Source organism: Geotrypetes seraphini, chromosome 7 (assembly GCF_902459505.1).
Source record: "Geotrypetes seraphini chromosome 7, aGeoSer1.1, whole genome shotgun sequence".
Taxonomy (NCBI): Eukaryota; Metazoa; Chordata; class Amphibia; order Gymnophiona; family Dermophiidae; genus Geotrypetes; species Geotrypetes seraphini.
The window spans coordinates 98838590-98863682 of NC_047090.1; the positions used below are offsets into that span (position 1 = coordinate 98838590).

Here is a 25093-nt window from a genome sequence, read left to right on the forward strand (position 1 = left end):
AACCCCGAAGCTGACCTGTCCGCAGGCACCGCCGGGAAATCCTGCCTGCCCTGCCCCCTGCTGAAGCCGCTGCTGGGGATCCCTCCCTCCCTGTCTGCGGCCCGCTGCAGCCCCCCAAACCCCGAAGCCGACCCTGTTACTTCGTTGGAGCCAGACTCGCTCCATCCTTCCCAAGCAGCAACTCCGAGCAAGGACAGCGCATGCAGCGAATTCACATGCTGCACGTTGCTGGCCCACAAGCCTTTCCTCTGACATCAATTCTGACGTCTGAGAGAAGTTTCCAGGTCAGCTATGCAGCGTATGAGTCGCTGCCTGCGTCCCTGCATGGAGTGCTGCTGTGGGAGGAGGGAGCCAATCCAGCTCCAATGAAGTATCGGGGCTGGCTTCGGGGGTGGGAGGTGGTGCAGCAGACAGACAGGGAGGGATCTCCACTGGCGGCCAGGCCACATACCCCCAACAAAGCCAGTACTGGGCCAGTACTAAGGCCAGTACTGGGCAGACTTGCACAGTCTGTGTCAGTATATGGCCGTTTGGTGGAGGATGGGCTGGGGAGGGTTTCAATGGCTGGGAGGGTGTAGATGGGCTGGAGTAAGACTTAACAGAGATTTCGGCAGTTGGAACCCAAGCACAGTACAGGGTAAAGCTTTGGATTCTTGCCCAGAAATAGCTAAGAAGAAAAAATTAAAATTGAATCAGGTTGGGCAGACTGGATGGACCATTCGGGTCTTTATCTGCCGTCATCTACTATGTTACTATGTTACTATGTAACAAGCAGCCCACGTACCATGTGTTGAGAAACACTGGACTAAACAACCCTTAAAAATACCATTTGCAAAATGTGAACACTGTTGTTGAATTGTAACTCTCTTCTATGCTCCACGCTTTGCGTGTACTTGTGTTTCTGAGCTGATGGTGGGTGCCCAGGTGGAGCTGTAAGAGCCATTGCCCTTTAACATACAGTTGTTGATGGCTGCACTGAGCACATGTTTGAATACATTCTGGCTTCCATCTTCACATAAGAACATAAGAATAGCCTTACTGGGTCAGACCAGTGGTCCATCAAGCCCAGTAGCCCGTTCTCACGACGGCCAATTCAGGTCCTAGTACCTGGCCAAAACCCAAAGAATAGCAACATTCATGCTACTGATCCAGGGCAAGCAGAGGCTTCCCCCATGTTTCAGAGAGATGGAGCATAGCCGCTGTGTGAAGTATGGGAATGTGCTGACAGTTTGGTTTCAACGCACAGTGTCCACACACATCTAAGTACCAATCAGCTGATGGAGGAGAGGCATGGAAACATAAGGCATAGGGTACTATATTAGATTAGACTAAACCTTTTTTTGGAGGGAATGCATGAGAACTAACCTTTCTGGTTTCTTTTTTTGCTTAGGCTATATTGACTTGTCTAAGAGAAGAGTTTCACCAGAAGAGGCACTGAAATGTGAAGACAAATTTACCAAATCTAAGACTGTAGGTACTATTTTTTTTTCTTTGTGATTTTCAATGAGTTACAGCCTTGTCCTGTTAAACTGCATATTCTTAAATGGCAGGAATAATTAATTGTGTCTTTTTCTCACTCGGCTATGTGCAACAAATTTAAAAGGCAATTCTGTAACCTAGGTGCCCACATTTACATGCCCTTTTGTGTGCATAAATGTGTAGAATATAAGGGGGGGAAGTGACGTCATCCCAGCGCATGGCTGCCTGAATCGGGAGCTCCGTAGGGGCCGGTGAGGAAAAGTGCTTTTTCAGCTTCTAGCGCTAAAACGCGCTGATTATTAAGATCGCGATTCGCGAGTGAAGCCATGGCGACGCGGAAGAAACTTGATAAATTTAAATACTTCGGCGATGGAGGAGAGAAAACAGCGAGTGAGACACAGGGGAGTGCAGGAGACGCGCTTAAAATGGCCGCGGGGCCGTCGGCGCCGGCAGAGCTGATTGAGGCTGGGACTCTGGCGATCTCGGGGGAGCTCAGTGAGACGGTGCACAAGTCTTTCCAAACGTGGTTCCAGGACCTGAAGGATGAAATGGTAGGAGTGAGAGTGGATGTAAAGGCTGCCCTGGCGGAGCTCCGTGCGGATGTGGGGGAGTTGGGAGCCAGAGTGATAGCCTCTGAAGAGCACGTGGAGGCTTTGTCTGCCACAGTTACTGGGGTCAAGGAATCCACAGACCATTTAACATCTGAGCTGCAGGAACTACAGGCGCAGGTGGAGGACCTGGAGAATAGGTCACGCCGGTGTAACCTGCGATTTAAGGGAATCCCGGAGGGGGAGGCATATCGTGATTGCAAGACTGTGGTGCGAGAGTTTTGCCAGAGCCTTCTAAGTGTGGATGGAGCTGAGATACCTGAGGAGATTAAACTGCAGAGAGCACATCGGAGCTTGGGTCCTGTGAGAGGTCCTGGCTATAAAGATATCATCGCTTGCTTTGCGGATTTTTCCCTCAAAGAGAAGATTTTGCAGATGGCACGGCGCCACCCCCGGTTTCGTTGGAAAGAGTTGGAAGTGGGTGTCTACCAGGACCTAGCATGGTCTACACTACAGAAGCGCAGGGCGTTCAAAGAGGTTACGCAAGTGCTGAGAGATGGTGGCCACAAATACAGGTGGCTGTTCCCCTTTGGGGTCTGGCTTACTATCAACGGGAGGTCTCGAAAGGTGGCTACGGTCACGGAAGCCTGGATAGCTATGAAAGAGCTGGGTTGTGTGAATATCCCGGAGACGGTATCAACGCCGGCTACTGCTAGTACTTCCGGAATCCCTGGTGCTTGGTCTACAGTCCTGCGTTCTGGCAAGCGAGCAGCTAAACAGGGGACCTGATGATGAAGAGGACTTACCATCTTGACTACTCTTTAACGAGGCCACGTTGATTGGCATAGACTGGGAGAGGTGCTGAGTGGTGTGCCATCTCCGGTCTGGATCTTGGAAAGAGACTCTGCACTTTCTAATGTTTCTCTCTATCTTTAGCTTTACTTGCGGCTGGTTATGCGGCAATTTTTTGGTTATGTGTTGTTGACATGGGAAGCGGCTTGGGCTAGTCGCCTGGGGTACTTTTCACTTTCTAAGGGTTGGCTAGACCTTCACTGAGGGGGTCGGCTTCGGGTATGGGGGGGGGGGGGGGGGATGGGAGGGAGTACAAGTAAACTTCTTACTATTGGATCATGGAATGTAAACGGTTTAAACAGTCCGGGTAAGCGTAGTATAGTATATCGTGAATTGAATAGATTAAAGTGGGATATATGTATGTTGCAGGAAACCCACTTGAGGCCCAGACATGTGGGGGTCTTGCGGTCCTCTTACTTTGAGCAAGTATGGACGCATCAGAGTGGCCAGTCTGCTAAAAAGGTGGGAGGACTGGCAATTCTTATTCGAAAGGGCTTGGGTTTTACTGTTCAGGAAGTGTTTAGAGATTCTGGGGGAAGGTGTCTGGCTCTGCAGGGTGCAATACAGGGCCGTACTATCACTGTAATTAACATTTATGGTCCTAACGGAGGTCAGGCGGCCTTCTATGGTTCTCTTGCAGATGATTTAGTCAATTTTGTTAGGGGGTCTGTATATTTGGGGGGGGATTTCAATGTCACTCCAGATGTGCTGCTGGATCACTCCCGGGGAGGACTTCGATCTTCGTCCCGAGCTTCCCGCAAGGCTTTTCTTGCCCTGATGTCCTCCTTGGGCTTGATCGACAGTTGGCGCTTGCATCACCCCTCCCAGAGGTCGTATACCCATTATTCATCTGTCCATGGTTCTTATGCTAGGATTGACAGTATCTGGACTCATCGTAATCAATGGGGGGGAATCAGAACTGCTGAAATTGAAGCTATACATATCTCTGACCATGCGCCTGTCTGGATAGCCTGTGAAGGCTATTGGGATGTGGGGCATCATCGGACCTTTTGGAGGCTAAATGAATCACTGTTAAAGCATACAGAGGTGGACAGGGAGGTGGGAGAGGCTATCGCCAATTATATACATGACAATGATAATGGGGAGGTGGGTGACTCCATATTGTGGGATGCCCTTAAGGCTGTGATTCGTGGGGTCTTTATTAAATGGGGAGCGCGCCTTAAGCGACAGCGGGAGCGAAGAACTATATCCCTTCGGGAGACCTTGATATCTTTGGGGAGGCAACACCAGTGCTCTCCTGATCCAGAAGTGTTTGCACAGCTTCTGAGAGCGCGACATGAACTTTCTCTTCTACAGATGGAAGAGATTGATTTTTATAGACTAAGATTACGCCAAACGATATATGAATACAGCAATAAAGCGGGCTCGAGACTTGCTAGATATATTAAATTGAAACAAGCTAGAACAGCTATTACCCGAATTAGGGATATAGAGGGGAAAATGCAGTGTACGGATGGGAACATTAAGAAGGTTTTTCTTTCTTACTACACCAAATTATATGGGAAAGTGGAAGGGGTACAATTGGACTCTATCAAGGCATATTTAGATAAAGTGACGTTGCCACACCTGGGAGACTCGGATATGGGATATCTCAATAGTCCTGTTTCCTTGGGGGAGGTATTGGGGGTTATCACCAGGCTGAAATTGGGAAAGTCCCCGGGTTTAGATGGGTACACTAATAGTTTTTACAAACAGTATCGGGTCCAGCTAGCTCCTTTATTGGTACGGGTTCTTAATGGGGTGAGGGAGGGGAATTCACTACCGCCATCGATGGGAGACGCGGGTATCTCAATATTGCTTAAACCAGGGAGAGATTCTGCTAGTTGTGGGGCGTACCGGCCCATTTCATTATTGAACACCGATGCTAAAATTCTGGCTAAAGTTCTGGCCCTCAGGCTGGGGAAGTGTTTGCCTAGCCTGATTCATATGGATCAATCGGGGTTTATTCGGAGACGTCAGGTTGGAGACAATATCCGAAGAACGTTGCATCTTCTTTGGGAGGCGCAGCACAATTTGGACAAAGTAGCTCTCTTAGCAGTTGATGCGGAGAAAGCTTTTGATCAGGTGGGTTGGGACTTTTTATGGCAAGTCATGGAGCGGACGGGGTGTGGGGATTTCTTTCTGGCTTGGGTGCAGGCATTCTACCGGTCACCGAGGGCGACTATTAGGGTGAATGGGGACTACACAGACTTCTTTTCAATTGAACGGGGTACACGTCAGGGGTGCCCTCTCTCTCCGCTTTTGTTTGCACTGTCTATTGAACCCTTAGCTATCCACATACGAGAACACCCGGACATGAGGGGTTTATGGATCGGGGCTCAGGAACATCGGCTTGCGTTATTTGCTGACGATGTGTTGTTATATGTGCGGGACCCTGAACTATCCCTACCTATCTTGTTAGACATTTTTGCTGAATTTGGTTTGGTGTCCGGCTTTACGGTTAATCTGGATAAGTCGGAATTGTTGGGGATCACCTTGACTGCAGATGAAGAGAGGGGACTGTCGGGGAGATTCCCGTTTCGTTGGGCTTCTGGGGCGCTGAAATATTTGGGGATCCATATCTCTCGGGATTTGTCTCAGCTGTACACTTTGAATTATACCCCCATTATTAGACAAATCAAAGTGGACTTGCAGAGGTGGTCTGGGCTGTGGTTGTCTTGGTGGGGACGGATAGCGGTTATTAAAATGAATATTTTGCCTCGCTTATTATTTCTTTTTCAAACACTGCCTATACCGCTCCCGACTGTGGTGTTGAAAGAACTCCATGCTCTGTTCTTCCGGTTTATCTGGAAGGGGAAACCGCCTCGGATCTCTCGTCAGTGTCTGTGGCTACCCCGTGAGTCCGGGGGACGAGCACTTCCCAATTTGTTCTGGTATTATAGGGCTGCACAATTACGAATTTTGTTGGATTGGGATATAGCGGAACAAAAGAGTGTAGTACAATTGGAACAGCAATTAATGGGAACCCGGGTTTTACGAACCCTGATTTGGTCCTCTTTACCTGCACGGGTGGTTTTTAGAACTTTGAGAAACCCTATTTTGACACACCTTTTGCGGATATGGTGGGAGACGCGGAAGAAATGGGGAACAGGGCTGGTGCCTTCGCTGCTGGGGGCGTTGGGGGACGAACCATCCTTTCCGGCGGGTGGGGAGAGTTCGGTTTTTCAGCGCTGGGAGCGTCAGGGACTCCGGATGTTCTCGGATGTCCTTCATAGGGGGATCCTGGTGTCCTTTGAGGCTTTTCAGAAGAGTGCAGCTTTGCCTAAGGGGGATTTTTTAGCTTACTCCCAAACCCGACATTTTATTCAAACACAGGGCTGGTCTGGGGATTCGATTAAGACAAGGGCTCCCTTGGAACATCTGTGGCTTACACTTCGTAACCTGCCCAAACCCATTTCAGTTCTCTATCAATACTTTCGGGGCTCAGTTGTCTTTCACCCTAAATACAAAGGGCTTTGGGAACGGGACCTGGGGCGTTCTTTCACAGAGAGGGAATGGACTCAACTATGTCTTGAGGTGGGTAAGGCATCCTCTTGTGTTCTTATACAGGAGAATGCCTACAAGGTGTTTACCAGGTGGTATTATACCCCAGCTAGGTTACATAAAATGTTTCCGAGTTCCTCTGCAATGTGTTGGAGGTGTGGGGGGGCAGTTGGCACCTTTTTGCATATTTGGTGGGACTGTCTTCCTTTACAAATCTTCTGGAAACATGTTGTTGGCTGTTTATCCCAATTGGTACAAGTTGTGATCCCGTTGGTGCCAGTGGAATGTTTACTAGGCTTACATAATGTGGGTGAACACACTTGGCAAACTAAGCTCCGCAGGTGGGGACTGGCTGCAGCTAAATGTTTAATTGCTAAATCCTGGAAAAGATCTGAGGCACCTGTTATGTTAGAATGGTATTTGCAGTTTCATCAATTGTGTACCATGGAACTTTCAATTGCTAAACGTCATGGGCACTACTTTTCATCTATCCGAACTTGGACTGTTATTATGGACAAGATTGATACTTTGGTTTAAGTTTACTGGGGCTGGGGGGTTTGGGGGGATTGTTGTTGTAGGGATAACTTCCTGAAGGAACAACAGGGAGGTGTCCACTCTGTATATTTCAGTTTATTTGGGAGGGGAGGGGGGATTTGTGATTCATTGCAGGGGATATCTGGTTGACAATGATGTTTTCTTCTTGCTGTATTGTGAACTCAGAGCCTGTTGTCTTTTGTTCAATACTATGGAGTGCTTGAGCCTGGATTTCCTTATTTTGCTTGTATAATACAAAACTTTTAATAAAGATTTTCAAGTTAAAAAAAAAAAAAAAATGTGTAGAATATATTAGCACTTAGTGCATACAAATATACAATTACCCACAAAAGTGGTGCACCTAATGAACATACTGTGTAAATGCAAGGAGGGTATTTAAATGGTGGAGCATGAGTGTGGCTCCCACCTACTCATATAACTTACTGAATACTATAAGTTACACTCATTCCTGATAATTTACAGACCCTTAGTTACATCAGCTGTAGCTGATGTTACTGCTAGTGTGCTGATTTGCAATTATTCCAGTGTTCTGTAATGGAATATGTCCACCTGTATGCCGTTATAGAATAGGTCCTCACCACATGTTTTTGGGGCCCCTCGGTGGAGGTACCCAGTTGTAGAATTGTCCCCTTAGTGCAGGGGTGTCAAACTCAGGCCTGTAGGCCAAATTTGGCCCACAGGATAATTAGATTTGGCCCTCTGTCCTTCCCTCCCTCCATCCCAGTCTCATCTTTAAACAACCTGCAGAGGATCGTTGGTGCTGTAGCAATCCTAAGCAGGCTGCCGTCGACCTCTGCGTAACGTTCCCTCTACTACAATCCCATATGTCAGAAGAGGGGCGGAACTGCGGCAGAAGGAACGTGCTGTGGAGGTTCACAGCAGCCTGCTTAGGATTGCTACAGCGAACCTTTGCAGGCTGTTTGAAGGTGAGACTGTTCTAGAAAGAAGATGCAGGCCTTGGGGGGGGGGCAGCGGTGGTCCCTGGGTTAGAATACAGAGCGGGAAGGAGGAGGCGACAGGCCCTGGTGTAGAAGTACACAGAGTGAGGGAAGGAGGGGTCCAAACAGACGTGCATATGCCGGACTGAGGGGGGGAGGGGAAGAAGTAATGGGTCAAATAACAGAGGAGAGGGAGAGAGATGATGGACAAGGGATGGAGGAAGGGAAAGAACAGAAAAGGAGAGAAGTTGGACACAAGGAATGGTGTCTGGGGGGGGTTTAGAGATGCTGGATAGGAGGGTAGTTGAGAAGAGAAAGGGAAAGATCGTGGACTCTGGGGTAGTGGAAAAGGAGGTAGAGATGCTGGATGAAAGAGTAGTTGAGAAAAGGAGAGATGGTGGATCTGGGGATGGTGGGGTCCATTGCTGCAGGGATGGAGATGAAAAAAAGGGAAGATGCCAGACCTCCGGGGGAGGGAAGGGAAACGAAAGGGGAGGACAGAGATGGAAGATGGATGGTTAACACGGAGAAAGAAGAAAACGACAAATGGGCAAGAGACCCTGGCAAGCGAGTTATCAGAAGACAACCAACATGATTTGAATAATGACCAGACAACAAAAGGTAGAATAAATAATTTTATTTTCTGTTTTATGATTTATAATATGTCAGATTTGAAATGTGTATCCTGCCAGAGTTGGTGTTAGACAGCAAGCGTGAAATAGGACCTAAAAGAGAGAGGAAAAGTCTTTTTTTATTTATTTTGTTTACATCACAGAGATGGCGTGGAGTTGGAGAGGTTAACCCTATACTTCTACTAAGACTAAGGGGTCCTTTTATTAAGGTTCGCATTTAGCACACACTAAATCGGTTAGTGTACTGTACCTTTAATAAAAGGACCTCTAAGTATCTTAATAAAAAATTTGGCCCGAGACATAGCCTATGTTTTAGATTTTGGCCCCTTATGTGATTGAGTTTGACACCCCTGCCTTAGTGTTATGGGCCAGGTCTGTTTTGTAGAAGTACAGTACAGGCTGTCTATCTCATTCTCCACATTTCATGTGTAGTGGAAGAGACTGGACTGCAAGAGAAATAAGATCTGTGTTTCCTTTAGATTTCTGGATGGTTGTAAGTATTGAATCCAGTTAGAAGCAAAATTGATGTTGGCAAGGTCTGAGGTGACCTATAAACTGAGGCAGGGGAGGCTATCATTGTAATAAATTTTGTACTTGTTTGGGATATATATGGACAGCAGTAATAGAAAAGGGGTTCGGAGGTCAGGCATAAGATATGGAGAAGGTGGAAATAGGTTGGTTAAGTATGGACATTTCCATGCACATTTGCCCATAGCAGACGGGAGGGCATTTTGTTTTTTTTATCTGCCATCATTTACTATGTAATGTAGAACAGTGGTGGTTAAAAGTTGTAATTTTTATGTTCTTTATATGAGAGAGAACTATATGTCAAAGAAGCAGCAGATGGTCGCACTGAAGCAACGGGCGTCCTATACAGGATCGGGCCTAAAATAAACCCGATTCTGTAACCGACGTCAATGTTACAGCTGCTGGTTACAAACCGGGTTATTGTACACGTGGCCGCTACACATTGCGGCAAGGAATCTCCCTGCTGCGATAAGTATAGCGGCTGCCAGTCTTTCACCCCCCCCCCCCTCTACTGAACGAATGAGGCAGGAGGATTGCCCAATTCCTCTTGCCCGGAAGACCCCCCCCCCCAAGTTCACCCACAGGAGGGTTTCAACCCCCCCTTCCCCCCCTAAGGGCCTTAGGCACATGGGCCAATCAGACCTAGGTCCTTTCCCGGTGCATCCCTGCCTCATTTCGACAGAGGCAGGCCGGACGGTAGGAAGTCCTGGCTGGCCAACTTTTAAAGTTAGTGAGGGGTGTTGGCAGGGGAGGAGTGTCTTCCGGCGATTATCCGGGACAGGTTGGGGGGATCTTTCGGGCAGGAGGAGTTGGGCATCCCTCCTGCCTCATTCGGGGGGGGGGGGAGACTGGCAGCCGCTATACTTATCTTGACAGGGAGATCCCTTGCCGTGTCTACTGACAATGTAGGCCAACATTTTGCTGGCCTACATTGTAAGCGTCTCGCGCTCTACTAGGGAGACGCATATGACTGCCTAGGTTCGCCTAAGGCGACTTCCGGGACAAACCACACTTACGGCTAGCCTTAGGCAGCCATATGGGCTTCCCTAGGCTCCCAGAGGCACCTCCAATGTAGGCGGCCTGCCTGGTGAGCATTTTTTTAGAAAACGTGCATTCCGATTGGCTGGTTAGACAGCTGTAGGACGCCTACAGCTGCCTACAATTGGGATACCGTTTGCAGAATTTGGGTCTTAGTGCATGGCAGCTGTGCTATATATTTAGCAGTGCAAACAGAATAATAGGACAGACTGGAAGAGCTGGATAGTCTTTCTGTGGCATTTTCTATATTACTATGTGAATAGATTTATAAATGCTGGGCTTACAATGTGTATTTACTGAGTGAAGGTTTACTTGATACAGTCGTAGTGTCCCTTTGGAATGATACCAGAGAGTTTATTCAGATTTGTTTTTAGGTTTGTTTGGTTTTTTTTTAATTACTTGAATTTTACAATATACGATAATGTTATGTCTGTTAAGATTGCGTGGTAATGTTGTTTTGTGATAATTAAAAGGTGCCCATCTGTTTTTTTCAGTTAGAAAGATTACACTTGGAAATATAACTACTGCCACGTTTTAGTACAGTACTGTGGATTATATTACACATTTATATACATTGTTGACTACCGACTTTGTTTTGCTACTTTTTATCATAAATTTTTGAACAATAACACAATGTATATTGCCAGTGGGAAATACAGCTTAAACTGAATTTTGAAAATACAGACAGTAGGAATGAAGCCCAGACTCTGATACATATACAGTCAAAGCTCGGTTTGAGAATAACGCGGTTTGCGAGTGTTTTGCAAGACGAGCAAAATATTCCCGCAAATCGTGCCTCGCAACCCGAGCATTGACTCGATTTGCGAGTCGTCGCCCCCCTCCCCCCAGCGATCCAGCATCCCCCCCCCATGATTCGGCATCCCCCCCGCTGGTGTCGCACTCCCCACCGCGATCTGGCATCCCCTGCCAAGCGCCCAAACACCATCCCTTACCCCGATTTGGCACCAGCACCAACACACAGGACATGCCGGTGCCCGAAGATCCTCTCTTTTGGCTGGGCTGGGCCTTGAGCATCTGCGCATGCTCAAGGCCTTCTGGTTCTCACTGTAAATGAGGGAGGATCTTCGGGCACCGGCATGTCCTGTACGTTGGTGCTGGTGCCTAATCGGGGTAAGGGATGGTGTTTGGGCGCTTGGCGGGGGATGCCAGATTGCGGGGGGGATTTTAGATCACAGTTGGGGGGATGCCGGATCACAGGGGAGGCGATGCCGGTTCTCGGGGGGGGGGGGGGTGGAGCAGCGCCAGTGGCCTCGAGGGGGGGGGGATAAGTTGAAGCAGCACTGGTGGCCTCTGAGGGGGGGGAACAATTCAAGCGAGTTTCCATTCATTCCTATGGGGAAACTCACTTTGATATAAGAGCAATTTGGTTTATGAGCATGCTTCTGTAATGAATTATGCTCGTAAACCAAGGTTCCATTGTATTTGCACTGCTCTGAAGATGCAAAAATGCCCATGAAAAGTATGCAAAGGACTTTTCATAATTTATTTCTAATCTTGTCAATTTTAATTTAATGCATGAATGAGTCAAGGATACCAAAGAAATATATATTATCAAAATTAGATGGAATTGTTTTTAAAATTGCACTGGCTGCTAGTTGGAGCTCATGCAATTTTTAATGATTCATGGATGTGCCCCCGGTTATATGGTATGATTTAATTACTAATAAGGAATTGTGATATTACGAAGCAATCTGATTTGTCTTTTCACTATCCAGATATGAGGAAGAATGTTTACAAATTGATTTGGTCTTAGATTTTTATATAAGAAGCCACATATTGGTGGAATTCTCTGCCTTCTACTTTAATAATAACTTTATTCTTCTATACCGCCATAATCAGACCACTTCTAGGCGGTTCACACTGAAGAGAGCTGGACAATCAGCAAATTACAATATGCAAATTATTAAAATACAACATTTTACACAAGAGTGGACATAATAGCAGTATTAGATTTAGTGAAACTTCTGTTTAGGAGATAAATCTATTAAACAATGCTATTTTTATTTCTTTCCTAATGGCGCCGTAGGTTAGTCTAGCTCTATTAATGTAGTTGCCTAACCAAAATTGCTGTTTAGTTGCTTGATACATAAGAGTCCTATCCAAAAAAGATTTGTATTTACAGCCAGTAATGCTTGGGTATGCAAATGGATTACAGTTTCTGGTTATCCTTGTAGGACTATTTAACACAAAATGAGATAGAAGGTAGGTGGGAGCTAGTTCCCAAACCAGCTTGAAACAAACGCATTATTCGTGCCTCCAATGATAACCAGTGGAGCAGTCTGTAGTAGGGACTAACGGTCGCTTTTTTTTCAATCCAAATATCAAGCGGACAGCCATGTTCTGAAAGTTCTTAATTTCCTCAATTTCTGATATGCTACACAAAGTTGAGGAATTCTCTGAAAGCTTATCTTTTAAAGAGATTGTGATGGAAGATTAATGTGATGATTAGCCCAAAAGCTGTATTGCCTGTGGAATTGTGGTGTCATTTTGTACTGTTCCTAGGAATACCTAGTCTCATAGCATTGTAAACTGTGCAGAACGTCATTTGCAGCTCACACAAAATACAGCAATCAAATTTATACATAAAGTAGGGAAATCTGATCATGTCACTGCTCTCTTGAAAGAAGCCCATTGGTTACCTATCACTCACCGTATCACTTATAAAACCTTAATGCTGGTTTTCAAAATCAAACTCTCATGTCTTCCATCTTTTCTCGACAAACTTATCATCCCTCTCTGTTCTTCTCGGACCCTAAGATCAGCAGATCAAAACTTACTGGCTGTTCCTTCCATCAAAGAATTCTACTGCACTAGGAAAACTAACTTCTCTGTAGTTGCTCCAACCTTATGGAATGCCATGCCACCTCAACTCCGTCATGAAAATCTTCTCGTTAAATTCAAGACCAAACTAAAAACATTCTTATTTCAAGATGCATATCTTAACATCTAAATACCTCCTTTCCCAAAGCTGGTAAAATCTTCTCAACCGCTTTTACGAAGCAACCCTATCCCTGATGTCATATCCCTCCTCTTCCCTTCTTTTAAATTTTTTGTTTTGTAAGAATTCTCTGATTGAATATTATACACTTATTGTAAGATATGAAAATGAATAAAGATTTTTTAAAAAACAAAACAATGTACTTATCGACCTTTCCTTTCCCTTATTACCCTCAAATTCATGTAAGTTCTTGTTTATCGTCTTTTTAATGTTCACTCCTCCGTCATATACAGTGGTGCCTCGCATAACGAACGCCTCGCACAGCGAACGCTGCGCACAACGAACTTCATGTCTTGCTTCCTACAATGAACTTCGTTTCACACAACGAAGTCGCCCGAGCTGCATCCTTCCGCGCAGGCACTGCGCTTAACTGCCCTCTCTCCGCCTGGCTCCCTGTGCAATGGCGGACCGTCGGCTCGCAGGGGCCCGGCGCCTACTGCTGATGCGTTGGGGGGGCGGAGCTACTCTCGCCGCTTCCCCGATGCTAGAAAAAAAAAAAAAAAAAAATGAACAGTTAAGTCCCAGTTTTTGCCGCTGAGACTCTGCCCTCTCTCACTGTAAAATTAGACTCTACTTAGTCTGTCTTTAAATTTAAAAAAATGTGTGTTGTTTTAAAAAAACAATTATGTTTTTAGATGTATCTAAATAAAAATAATAACAAAAAATTTATCTTTTTTTATGTCATCTTAGCATATTTTATGCTACAGAACGAATTATTTTTTTTAACATGTATTGTTATGGGAAAACGCGTTTCACATAACGAACTTTTCGCATAACAAACTTGCTCCTGGAACCAATTAAGTTCGTTGTGTGAGGCACCACTGTATATACAATTACTATTTTATTTTATTTCTTTTTAGCTTTGTAAACCAGCCAGATACATGTTAATGGTCGGTATATTAAAAATAATAAAACTTGAAACTTAATGGGCTTGTGCGGGATATAAGAGTTTATTGTATTGTATTGTATTTCTCCTTATCAATGAGAGTATCTTTTCTTACCTTTCTCCTTTGTATTCCATCGTTTTGTATGAAAAAACATATAGGATCTCATCTTAGGGCTCCTTTTGCAAAGGTGCGCTAGCGTTTTTAGCGCACGCACCGGATTAGCATGTGCTACCCAAAAAACTACTGCCTGCTCAAGAGGAGGAGGTAGCAACTAGCGCTCGGCATTTTAGCGCGTTAAGGTCCTAACGCACCTTTGTAAAAGGAGCCGTTAGTTTCTTCCAGCACCTTCTTTTATGTATCTAATAAGATTTATCTCTAAATGAAAGAGAACTATTCAAAGGATATTGCTTGTCCAGCCAATTTGAAAATTGGCTCCAAAGTGTGACATCCCTGACTACCGCAATATATCAAATCTCCTAAATAGAACAATTTCTTAAATGCTCCTCCAAATAAACTACTAACCCCCCCCTTTTTTTTTTTTAACAAAAGCATTGTGTGGGTTTTAGTGCCGGCCACGGCGATAACAGCTTTTACACTCATGGCATTCTATGAGCGTCGGCGCTGTTATCGCTGTGGCCGACGCTAAAAACCATGTTAAGCTTTTTTAAAAGGGGGGGGGGTAAGTTAAATTGTTTGACAGTAGTGAAGATTGCTTCATTTTTTTTTCTGTGCTTTTGCTTTTAAACGGTCTCTCTTCTGTTTGTGCTAAAGGTTTACAGCATCCTGCGCCATGTAGCCGAGGTGTTAGAATATACCAAGGATGAGCAGCTGGAGAGCTTGTTCCAGAGAACAGCCTGGGTCTTCGACGACAAGTACAAAAGGCCGGGATATGGCGCCTATGATGCATTTAAACATGCTGTTTCGTAAGGACATCTATTTATTACACTTTTACTATAACAGTGGTGTTGAAGCAGTTTGCGTCTTAAAGAGTTTTATGTGTACAGCATTCACCAGTAGCGATTCCTCTAATTTCTAATGGGGTTTTCAGATTTTGAACTTGTAACTAGCTTGCTCCCAATAAAATGCCAAAATCTGACCATGCAGTATAATCTGAGAATAAGCAATGAGAAATAGGGAAGATATAACTGATTAAGGCCCCCTTTTACCAAACTGTGGTAGAGCATTTTAGTGTGGGCCGGTGAGGTAAATGCTTCAACGCTCATTCAACTCCTGTGAGCGTCAGAGCGTTTACCTCGCCAGCCCTTGCTAAAATGCTCTACTGCAGCTTAATAAAAGGGAGCCTAAAGTAGTTAATGGGAAAATAGAGAAAAAGAAATCAATGGATGGTGGGATATATTTACAATTACTGAGTAACATATAGTATTGGTGTGATTGAAATAGAATTGGTACTTAACATTCCTAGAGTATAATTTCTTCAGAAGAAAGAAAGTAGGAAATAAGAGTGAGGAGCAGCTTTATGTATTACGAACGAAATAACCACTGAAGTACACGGAAAAGGAAAAAATAGCTTTCTACATTTCTGATGCCTTGAAATGTGTTAAAAAAAAAACCAAAACCCAAACAAACCATGGATTGATTGAGGTGCATTTAAGTTCACTATGAAATAGTGGCAAACCACACTCTGTCTGACGTATGAGAATGGGCAGTTTGTGATTCCTTGCTGGATCTTGATGTTAGTATTTCAGAGAAACTCATTAGGCCAGGGATCTCAAAGTCCCTCCTTGAGGGCCGCAATCCAGTCGGATTTTCAGGATTTCCCCAATGAATATGCATTGAAAGCAGTGTATGCACATAGATCTCATGCATATTCATTGGGGAAATCGTGAAAACCCGACTGGATTGCAGCCCTCAAGGAGGGGCTTTGAGACCCCTGCATTAGGCTATGGATTTCATTTTAATCCCAAAGATGGTAACAATCCAGAGGAAATAACACACTAATTTGCAGAACACTCCATGTAGTGAGAAGCTTTTTCATTGTTAGGTTCCGGTCCAAAATTACACCAAGTATCTTGAAGGAAGAATGAACTATATAGGTTTTAGCATTTAAGATAATTGAAGGAAGATGTTACATCAGTTATCTTAAATGCTAAAACCTATATACAGTCAAACCTCGGTTTGCGAATAACGCAGTTTGCGAGTGTTTTGCAAGACAAGCAAAACATTCCCACAAATTGTGCCTCGCAAATCGAGCGTTGACTCGATTTGTGATCCGGCATCCCCCGCCCGCGCACCCAAATACAATCCCTTATCCCGATCTGGCACCAGCACCAACGCACAGGACGTGCCGGTGCCTGTAGATCTTCCCTCTTCCTGGGCTAGACCTTGAGCATCTTGAGAATCTCAGAGAGAGCGAGAACCAGAAGGCTTTGAACATGCGCAGATGCTCAAGGCCCAGCCCAGGCAAGAGGGAGGATCTTCGGGCACCAGCATGCCCTGTGTGTTGGTGCTGGTGCCAGATCAGGATAAGGGATTGTGTTTGGGTGGGTGTGGGATGCTGGTTCGGGGGCGATGTCGGTTCTCGGGGGGGAGGGAAGCGATGCTGGTTCTCGGTGGGAGGGGGGTGGAGCAGCACCTGTGGCCTCGGGATGGGGGTAAGATGGAGCAGCACCGGTGGCCTCGTGGGGGGGAAATGAATCAAGCGAGTTTCCCTTACTTCCTATGGGGAAACTCGCTTTGATATACGAGCAATTTGGTTTATGAGCATGCTTCTGGAACAAATTATGCTCGTAAACCAAGGTTCCACTGTAGTTCATTCTTCCATCAAGGTACTTGGTGTGATTTTGGACCGGAACCTAACAATGAAACATCAGGTTGACTCTATGGTACTTGCCTTACACCTTGCGATTTTTCCTGCTTCTGTTGTCCATCACTGAAAAGACTATCTTTTCAGATAAGTTTGACGTTTTTTCAACATTTGAATTTACATGATATTATATTTGATGCACTGAACTTTGAGAGTTAAGCACTTTAGAATTGAACTAATGGTTATGAGATGGGGGTTTTCTGACTGAGGATGTGTCTTCTTGCTTCAAATTTGTGTTGAAGCAAGTTTGTCTATAGGGGTGTTAGATTTTTGTGATACCCCTATATGACACTGAGGTCTTTTCTCTGTTCTTTTTTATTATATTGCATGTCACTCTTTCTTTATACAGTGCTGGGGGATATTCTGGATGTTATTACATTAGAGTGAGTTTTTGGGCTCCTTACTTGTTTTTTTTGTTTTGTCACCTTATATAAATGTCATGGGTCTACCGGCAAATAGATACCGAGATATTTAAAATGGCCCTCCATCCAGCGTAAAGGAAAATCTCCCACCCAGTGATCTTGTAAGCCGTCCTCAGTCGCCAGTGCCTCTGATTTATCCATATTTAACTTAAATCCCGAAAAGTGTCCATATTCACGAAAACTCTTGTACCTGGGGCAATGGAGGGATTAAATGTCTTGCCCAGAATCTCAATGAGCAGGCTGGGATCGAACTCACAAGCTCAGGATGCTGAGGCAGCAGCTCTAACCTCCAGGCCACTCCTCCCCTCCATATGGAATGGTTATTTATGCCTTTAAACTGCACCAGGTTTAGGAGGTTACTCCATGAAACTAAGAGGTAACAGATTTAAAACACATTGGAGAAAATATTTTTCATTTTATGTATATTGTTGCTAGAGAATAGAATCAAGGCATCCGACAACAGGTTTTTAATAAGGGTTGGTACAAATAAGTCCAGGAAAAGTCATTAAATAATAATTAGCTAAGTATATTTCAGAATGCAACAACTCATCACTGGGAGGGACTGTAAGAAAACGATCTGTTCTTTGAGGTCTGCAAGGTACTTCCTAGTGATTTTCTCTGTCTACTGTCAGAGAGGATGTGGGTCTTGATGGACTTCTGGTCTGCCTTAGCATGGTATTTATTTTCTTATATACCAACAGTATGAATTGACATTTGAATGCTGTACTTATTGGAAACATTTCTGGTGATGGGACATTTATGCGTGTGCACACTTCAAAAGCTGGAAACTTTAAAAAAAAAAAAAAATCATACACTAGCCCAAATTTTTAAAATCTGAAATTTTGCCCCATGCCCGCAGTAGATTATTAAATCTGTGAGATTGACCCTATGCTTCTCGACATGGCACTGGACTCCTGGGGGGTGGGGATGGGGGGCTAGGGGGTGGGATTTATGTTCCAGTGGATGATTCTGCCGACTGTTCTTGTATGTTTACATGCATTTTTGATGGAAATTTAATAAAACATATTTGAACATAAAATCAGAATTTTTTTTTTTTTTTTTTAAAGTGTTGTTTTAAATACGTAATTTTGGGGTCCTTTTGCTAAGGTGCGCTAACAGATTTAGCACGAACGCTAATCATCAGTGCACCTTTAGTAAAAAGACCCTTTTGTTTTTTTAACTTTGTTTGCCCTTTTCTTTCCCCAGTTCCTCCTTCCCTTCACTCTGTCTGTAGTAGCAGCAAACGATGAGGGAGGCAACCCTGATGGCAACTTCTCTCTTGCTACGGCCAAATTTTAGATGCACTGGTATCTTGATGCCTCTGAGTTTACCAGCTGTGTTTATTTTTATACAGAGAATAAAGTCTCTGAGTCATTTTAAGTCTCTTCAGTACTGTGGGGAAATATCATTATTGATGATGTTGGAGAGGGTGGAACTCAGGCTAAATTCCTGTGTTATCCCTGTCTGCTTTCTGAAATTCCTTGTCTGCATGTTGTTTGTTCTTAGCTGAAAGATCAAAGGGAATGAACAAAAAAATTTAACAGCCACCATCTAAACCTTTTTATCATACACTACTTTTTAAAAGAGCAGTAATACTTGCAACATTCGGTGATCAACTCACAAGTTTCAGTTGCTCCATTTCATCAAGGACACTCATCTACTCTATTTTTCTTTGTATATTGTGTTTGTAGTTTAAATGAACTGCTTGGCTTCAGTAGATCAACAATCCTGAGTTCTTGCTCCTTTAATGCCCCGATTTTCTTGCTTGACAGGATAGTTTTGTTTTGGCGCTGTTATGATACACCTACTTTGGGGTATCACTAGAATTGTATCCTATTTTTTTTGTGTGTGTGGGGGAGGCTAAGTTTTTTTGCTCATAGGAAAACAACCTCAGTTTATGGATGAATGCTTGGATTTAATTATATCATAGGCTGTTTTCACTAGCTCCAGGTTTCTGTACGAGTAGTTTAAAGTTGAGGCCAGGCTGCCAGATAGAAGCAAAAGCTTTAGTAAAGTCTTCAGAAATTTCAGATATTCTACCCAAGGGTGTGCTTTTCACATGCTTGTTTTTCAGTGTCTGTGAGGTGAAGATATGGTTGATTGCTTAATTCTTTGGGAGGAACACAATCTGGGATCTGTGCAGACTTTGCTATGCATTAGGAATTTTAGTATTTGTGAAAACACTACAGAATGGTTTGCTCAATCTAATTATTGGATTTAGTGTAAACACTAACAAACTTTGGTCTAGGAGGCAGCCCATAAAGTTGGGAGCCAGTAAGAACATAAGAACAGTCATACTGGGTCAGACCAATGGTCCATCTAGCCCAGCATCCTTTTTCTAGCAGTAGCCAATCCAGGTCAGAAGTACCTGGCAAAACCCCAAATAGTAGCAACATTCCATGCTTCAGATCTAGAGCAAGCAGTGGCTTCCCCATGTCTGTCTCAATAACAGACTATGGACTTTTCCTCCAGGAACTTGTACAAACCTTGTAAAACCAGCTAAGCTTATCACGTCCTCTGACAGTGTGTTCCAGAGCTTAACTATTCTCTGAATGAAAATATATTTCCTCCTGTTTTTAAAAGTATTTCCCTGTAACGTCATTGAGTGTCCCCTAGTCTTTGTAATTTTTGGCGGAGTAAAAATATCGATCCACTTGTACCTGTTTAGCACATCTTCCAGGCTCACTGAGACTTCTTTCAGTTCCTCTGCATTGTCACCCTTGAAAACCAGGTAGATCTTATATCTTCTTTTGTAAAGATTGAAGCAAAGAATTAATTCAGTCTCTCTGCTATGGTTTTATTCTTCTTTTTACTCCTCGATGATCCAGTGATCCCACGCATTCCCTCACAGGTTTTCTGCTTCTGATGTACAGTCAAACCTCAGTTTGCAAGTAACGCAGTTTTCGAGTGTTTTGCGAGACGAGCAAAACACTCGAGCAAACTTTAACTCGCAAAACAAGTGTTGACTCGATAAGCGAGCGCAGCCCACCCTCAAACCTCTTACTTCTAGCGGACACCACCAACAAGTGTTGCCCACCCCCAAACCTTTACTTCCAGAGGACACCACCGCCTTGCCCAATCCGCATCCAGCTCCACCAGAAACAGAAGGTGCAATCAAAAGGGAGCGGAGCTTGGACGGTGGCATAGATGCAATGACGAACTGGACTCTTGATGTATAGCTAAGGCTGGCTGGCAGCTGGTGCGGAGGCCCCAGGGTCAGTGTGGGATTTGGGGTGAGTCCGACAGAGGTGGGCCAGTGCCTGGAGAGTAGTGGCGGGGCGGCGATGGCATCCGGGGGGCTACACACACATGAACTGGGCTAATGGTGCTATCTGGGGTTGGTGGCGGTAGCTGCTGAAGCCATGATACAAGAAGCACAGCCAGCACCCTGGAGCCAGGGCACACCATCACCACTTGTACCACTGTTGGGACATGCACCGTTACGACATGAGTGCCCTGCAGTACAGCCCCCTCTCCGGTTCCCAGAGCTACATGAGCAGCGATGGAGGTGTCGTTAATGGTAAGTTTTTGGGATGTGGAACGAATCATCCGCGTTTTCATTAATTCCTATGGGGAAAGTTGCTTTGATATACGAGCACTTTCATTTACGAGCATGCTTCTGGAACGAATTTTGCTCGCAAACCAAGTTGTTACTATGTTTTCCTCTTTGGCAAGTTTCTCATATTCTTTTTTTAGCCTTCTTTATCAATGCTTTGTAACTTGGCAATGCTTATGTTGCTACTTATTTCTTCATTTGGATCATTTTCCCATTCTTTAAAAGACTAACAGAATATGCAGCTCTCACAATTGGGCAGTGTCTTTCAGCGGTGCCTGAACTGGAGAAAATGTTACCAAAACAGTAAGTGGCCTTTACAGAAAGCATCGTCAGGTTTTACTGGCTGAGCAGTGCTGTGATGGAATCAATGTTACACATGAAAATGGAGTAGCTTCTGCGCCATTCACTAAGGAAAGTGTTTATGAACAACTCGAAAAATTGAAGGTGGACAAAGCGATAGGACCATTCCAGGATACTAAGGGATGGGATGCATTCCAGGATACTAAGGGAGCTCAGAGAGGTTCTGGCGGGTCCTATTAAAAACTACTTCAACAAATCTCTGGAGACCGGAGTGATTCCTGGGGATTGGAGAAGAGCGGATGTGGTCCCTATTCACAAAAGTGGACACAGAAATGAAGCAGGGAACTACAGGCTGGTAAGCCTCACTTCGGTTGTTGGAAAAATAATGGAAGTGTTGCTGAAAGAAAAGTTAGTGAATTTCCTAGAATCTAATTGGTTACAGGATCCAAGGCAACATGGCTTTACAAAAGGTAAATCGTGCCAAACAAATCTGATTTAATTTTTTGATTGGGTGACCAGAGAATTGGATCAAGGACAAATTCTAGATGTAATTTACTTGGATTTCAGCAAAGCCTTTGACACGGTTCCTCAAAGGAGGCTCTTGAACAAACTTGATGGGCTGAAATTAGGACCCAAAGTGGTGAACTGGATTAGAAACTGATTGACGGACAGACTCCAGAGGGTGGTGGTGAATGGAAAGGTGAGTAGAGGAATCCCTCAGGTTTCGGTGCTGGGGCCGATCCTGTTCAATATGTTTGTGAGTGACATTGCTGAAGGGTTAGAAGGAAAGGTTTGCCTTTTTGCGGATGATACCAAGATTTGTAATAGAGTAGGCACCAAGGAAGGAAGTGGTAAACATGAATAAAGATCTGCAAAAGTTTAGAGGAAATATCTGCCAACTAAAATTCAATGCAAAGAAATGCAGAGTAATGTATTTGGAGATTAGTAATTGGAAGGAGCTGTATGTGCTGGGAGGTGAGAGGCTGATAATGCATGGACAGGGAGATAGTGTCCGAAGATCTAAAGGCAAAGAAACAGTGACAAAGCAGTGGCTGTTGTCAGAAGGATGCTAGGCTGTATAAAGAAAGGTGTAACCAGTAGAAGAAAGAAGGTGCTGATGATGAGGATAGTTGTATTGTGCCCCTGTACAGGTCATTGGTGAGGCCCCACTTGGAGTATTGTGTTCAGTTTTGGAGACTGTATCTGGCAAAGGACATAAGAAGACTTGAAGCGGTCCCGAGGAGGGCGACTAAAATGATATGAGATTTGCGCCAAAAGAAGTACGAGGAGAAACTGAAAGCCCTGACTATGTATACCCTAGAGCAGTGGTCCCTAATCCTGTCCTGGAGGACCACCAGCCAGTCAGACTTTTGGGCTAGCCCTAATGAATATCCGTGAAAGAGCCTATAGTGACTTGGCAAGAGGGAAGTCCCCCGTGACATCTGGCTTTTTCATTGCCAACCAGCTTAGTAGGCCCAGGACCGAAGGCATGGCTCACCGCAGTCCAGATGCGCCGCTGACTCCTCACTCCAAGCAGCAAACAGCATGGACTACCACTGCGGCCACCGCCGGGAGGAATCAACTGCCTGCCTCGCATTTCGGGCCTGCCTCAGACCCACAACTCCGTTCCCTACATCCAGACTCCTGGTAGGTTTAAATTTTTATTTTTGTTTTAGTTAGAGAAGTACTCAAATGTAGACTTGAATATAAACCGAGACCCCCATTTATGGGCCATTTTTTTGTCCAAAAATCTCAGTTTATATTCAAGTATATACGGTATGTGAGGAATACATTAGTTTGTTTGTTAGACTGTATGGCTGAAGGAGGAAGATGCTCTGGTAAACAGTTTAACAATGATGATGTGCAGAGGGTGTTGGAGTCTAGGTGCTATACTGTATGGATACTAGGCTAAGGGAATTAGGTGAAAAGATAGGTTTTTATTGCTTTCCTAAAGCTCAAAAGTCCTTCAAGGGATTTGACGTGTGGAGACCGTTGATTAATATTTTTGGTGAGAATTGGGAGTAGGATCTGCATCTGGCACTTTCTAGTCAGAGGCTCTAACCAAGGGGTAATTGTAGACGTGTTTCCTTCTGGGAGCTGAGGGGTCTGTTCAGGACATAAGGTGGGAGTTTGGCTGATATGTTTCAGAGCACCATGTTGTGTAAGGACTTGAATGCAAGCACTAAGCCTTTGAAAATGCATCATTTGACTATGAGTAGCCAGTGGGCTGATGCTAGTGTTTGGGATACTGGATCGTGGGCGTGAAGGTTCTTTAGAAGTCTAATTGCTGTGTTTTGAACTGGGCATCCCTCCTACTGTCTTTTTCAGTATAAGATAGGGGGCGGGGCTGAGGGCGTGGAGGGGTCAGGTTGATTATACCTCCTGCAACTGTCTTTGTGGTGGTGGGAGATTGGGAGTGTGAAGGGGTTCACGTGGCCGCAATCTTCACGTGGGGGGGGAGTCTGGGTGACTACAATCATCCCTCCTGCCCCCTCGTTTTTTTTGTTTTTTTTTGTTTCCTAGGGCTGTCATGGCTGACAGGAGGGACGCACAATATTGCAGCCTTGTCGGTAATTTCAGGTTGTTGTTTTTTTTTTTTTTCCATATTATTTTTTATTTTCAATTTTTACATGAAGTGTACAAAATATTAAAATACAATTGATAAATACACAATATCACTTTTATATCTAATACATTATATTCTAAATATATTTTATCCCTCTCCCTCCCCCCACCCTTCTATTACTTTTCAATCATACATTATATATTATATATCATATTATAGTTTGTTATGTAAAATTATTTTTACTACCCTCCCTCTATGTGTGTCACAAAGAAGATATTTAAAAGAAGAAAAGAAGAAGAAAAATCTTACTTTTTATTCATTGTAGTATTTTGTCAATGGCCCCCATATTTTTATAAATTTAGTATATGTCCCTCTTTGTATTGCTATTGTTCTTTCCATTTTGAATATATGACATATTGTATTCCACCAAAATGTATAATTTAGGTTACTATAATTCTTCCAATTGTTGGTTATATGCTGAATGGCAACCCCTGTCATAATTAATAAAAGCTTGTTATTTTCTGGTGAAATTTGACTTTTTTTTCTCATCATCATTCCAAATAATACTGTATCATATGATATTGCAATATGATTTTCCATCAATTTATTAATTTGTGGCCAAATTGAATTCCAAAAAGTTTTAATGTAGGGACAATAATACAGTAAATGATCTAATGTCCCTGGTTCCAGATTACAGTGCCAGCATTTATTGGACTTAGAACTGTCTAATTTTTGCAAACGTGTAGGGGTCCAAAAAGCTCTATGCAATAAAAAGAACCAAGTTTGTCTCATAGATGCTGACACTGTACATCTCATTCTCCAAGACCAAATTAGTGGCCATTGAGATGCATTAATTTGATGCTTAATCTCAATGCTCCAAATATCTCTTAGACCATTTTTTGGTTTTTTATTCAAATATCCAGATATTAATTTATACCACAATGCGGCTTGATGTCCTAGGAAGTCTGCTTGAAAACATAAGAACTTTAAACTATATTGATTATTCAATGTTTTCCATTCAGGGAACCCAACCTGAATGGCCTGCTTCAATTGCAACCATTTAAAACTTTGTGTTTTATTAAGACCAAATCTATGTTGCAATTGTGAAAAATCCAGCAGTTTACCTTCTGAAATAACGTCATCCAAAGATCTAATGCCTGCAATAATCCAGTTCTTCCAAAGGATTTGAGCTCCGCCAATTTTGATCTTGGAGTTTATCCATAGAGATTGATTAGTTGATTTGTTTATTGGGATAGTTATTAATTTACTTATAAATCTCAACGTTTTCCAAGTATCCATTAAAATTTTATTTTCTCTGTATCTTCTAGGCATGTTAATACTTGGAAGGTGAACTAAATTTAGGGGAAACATAAGGCGCCATTCCAAATATAACCAATCTGGTGCGTTATCTATAAGTTCTGGGAGGATCCAATACATACCCTGAC

General features: G+C 43.9%; 1 protein-coding gene across 1 annotated transcript in view; it reads left to right on the forward strand.

Moving 5' to 3' along the window:
* EIF2S1 (eukaryotic translation initiation factor 2 subunit alpha) overlaps positions 1-25093 on the forward strand; it is a 64175-nt gene that overhangs the window by 9675 nt on the left and 29407 nt on the right. Inside the window, exons 3-4 of the mRNA XM_033952174.1 lie at positions 1391-1470; positions 14752-14903. Coding sequence (XP_033808065.1) covers positions 1391-1470; positions 14752-14903 — 232 coding nt within the window. The remainder of the gene's footprint in view (positions 1-1390; positions 1471-14751; positions 14904-25093) is intronic.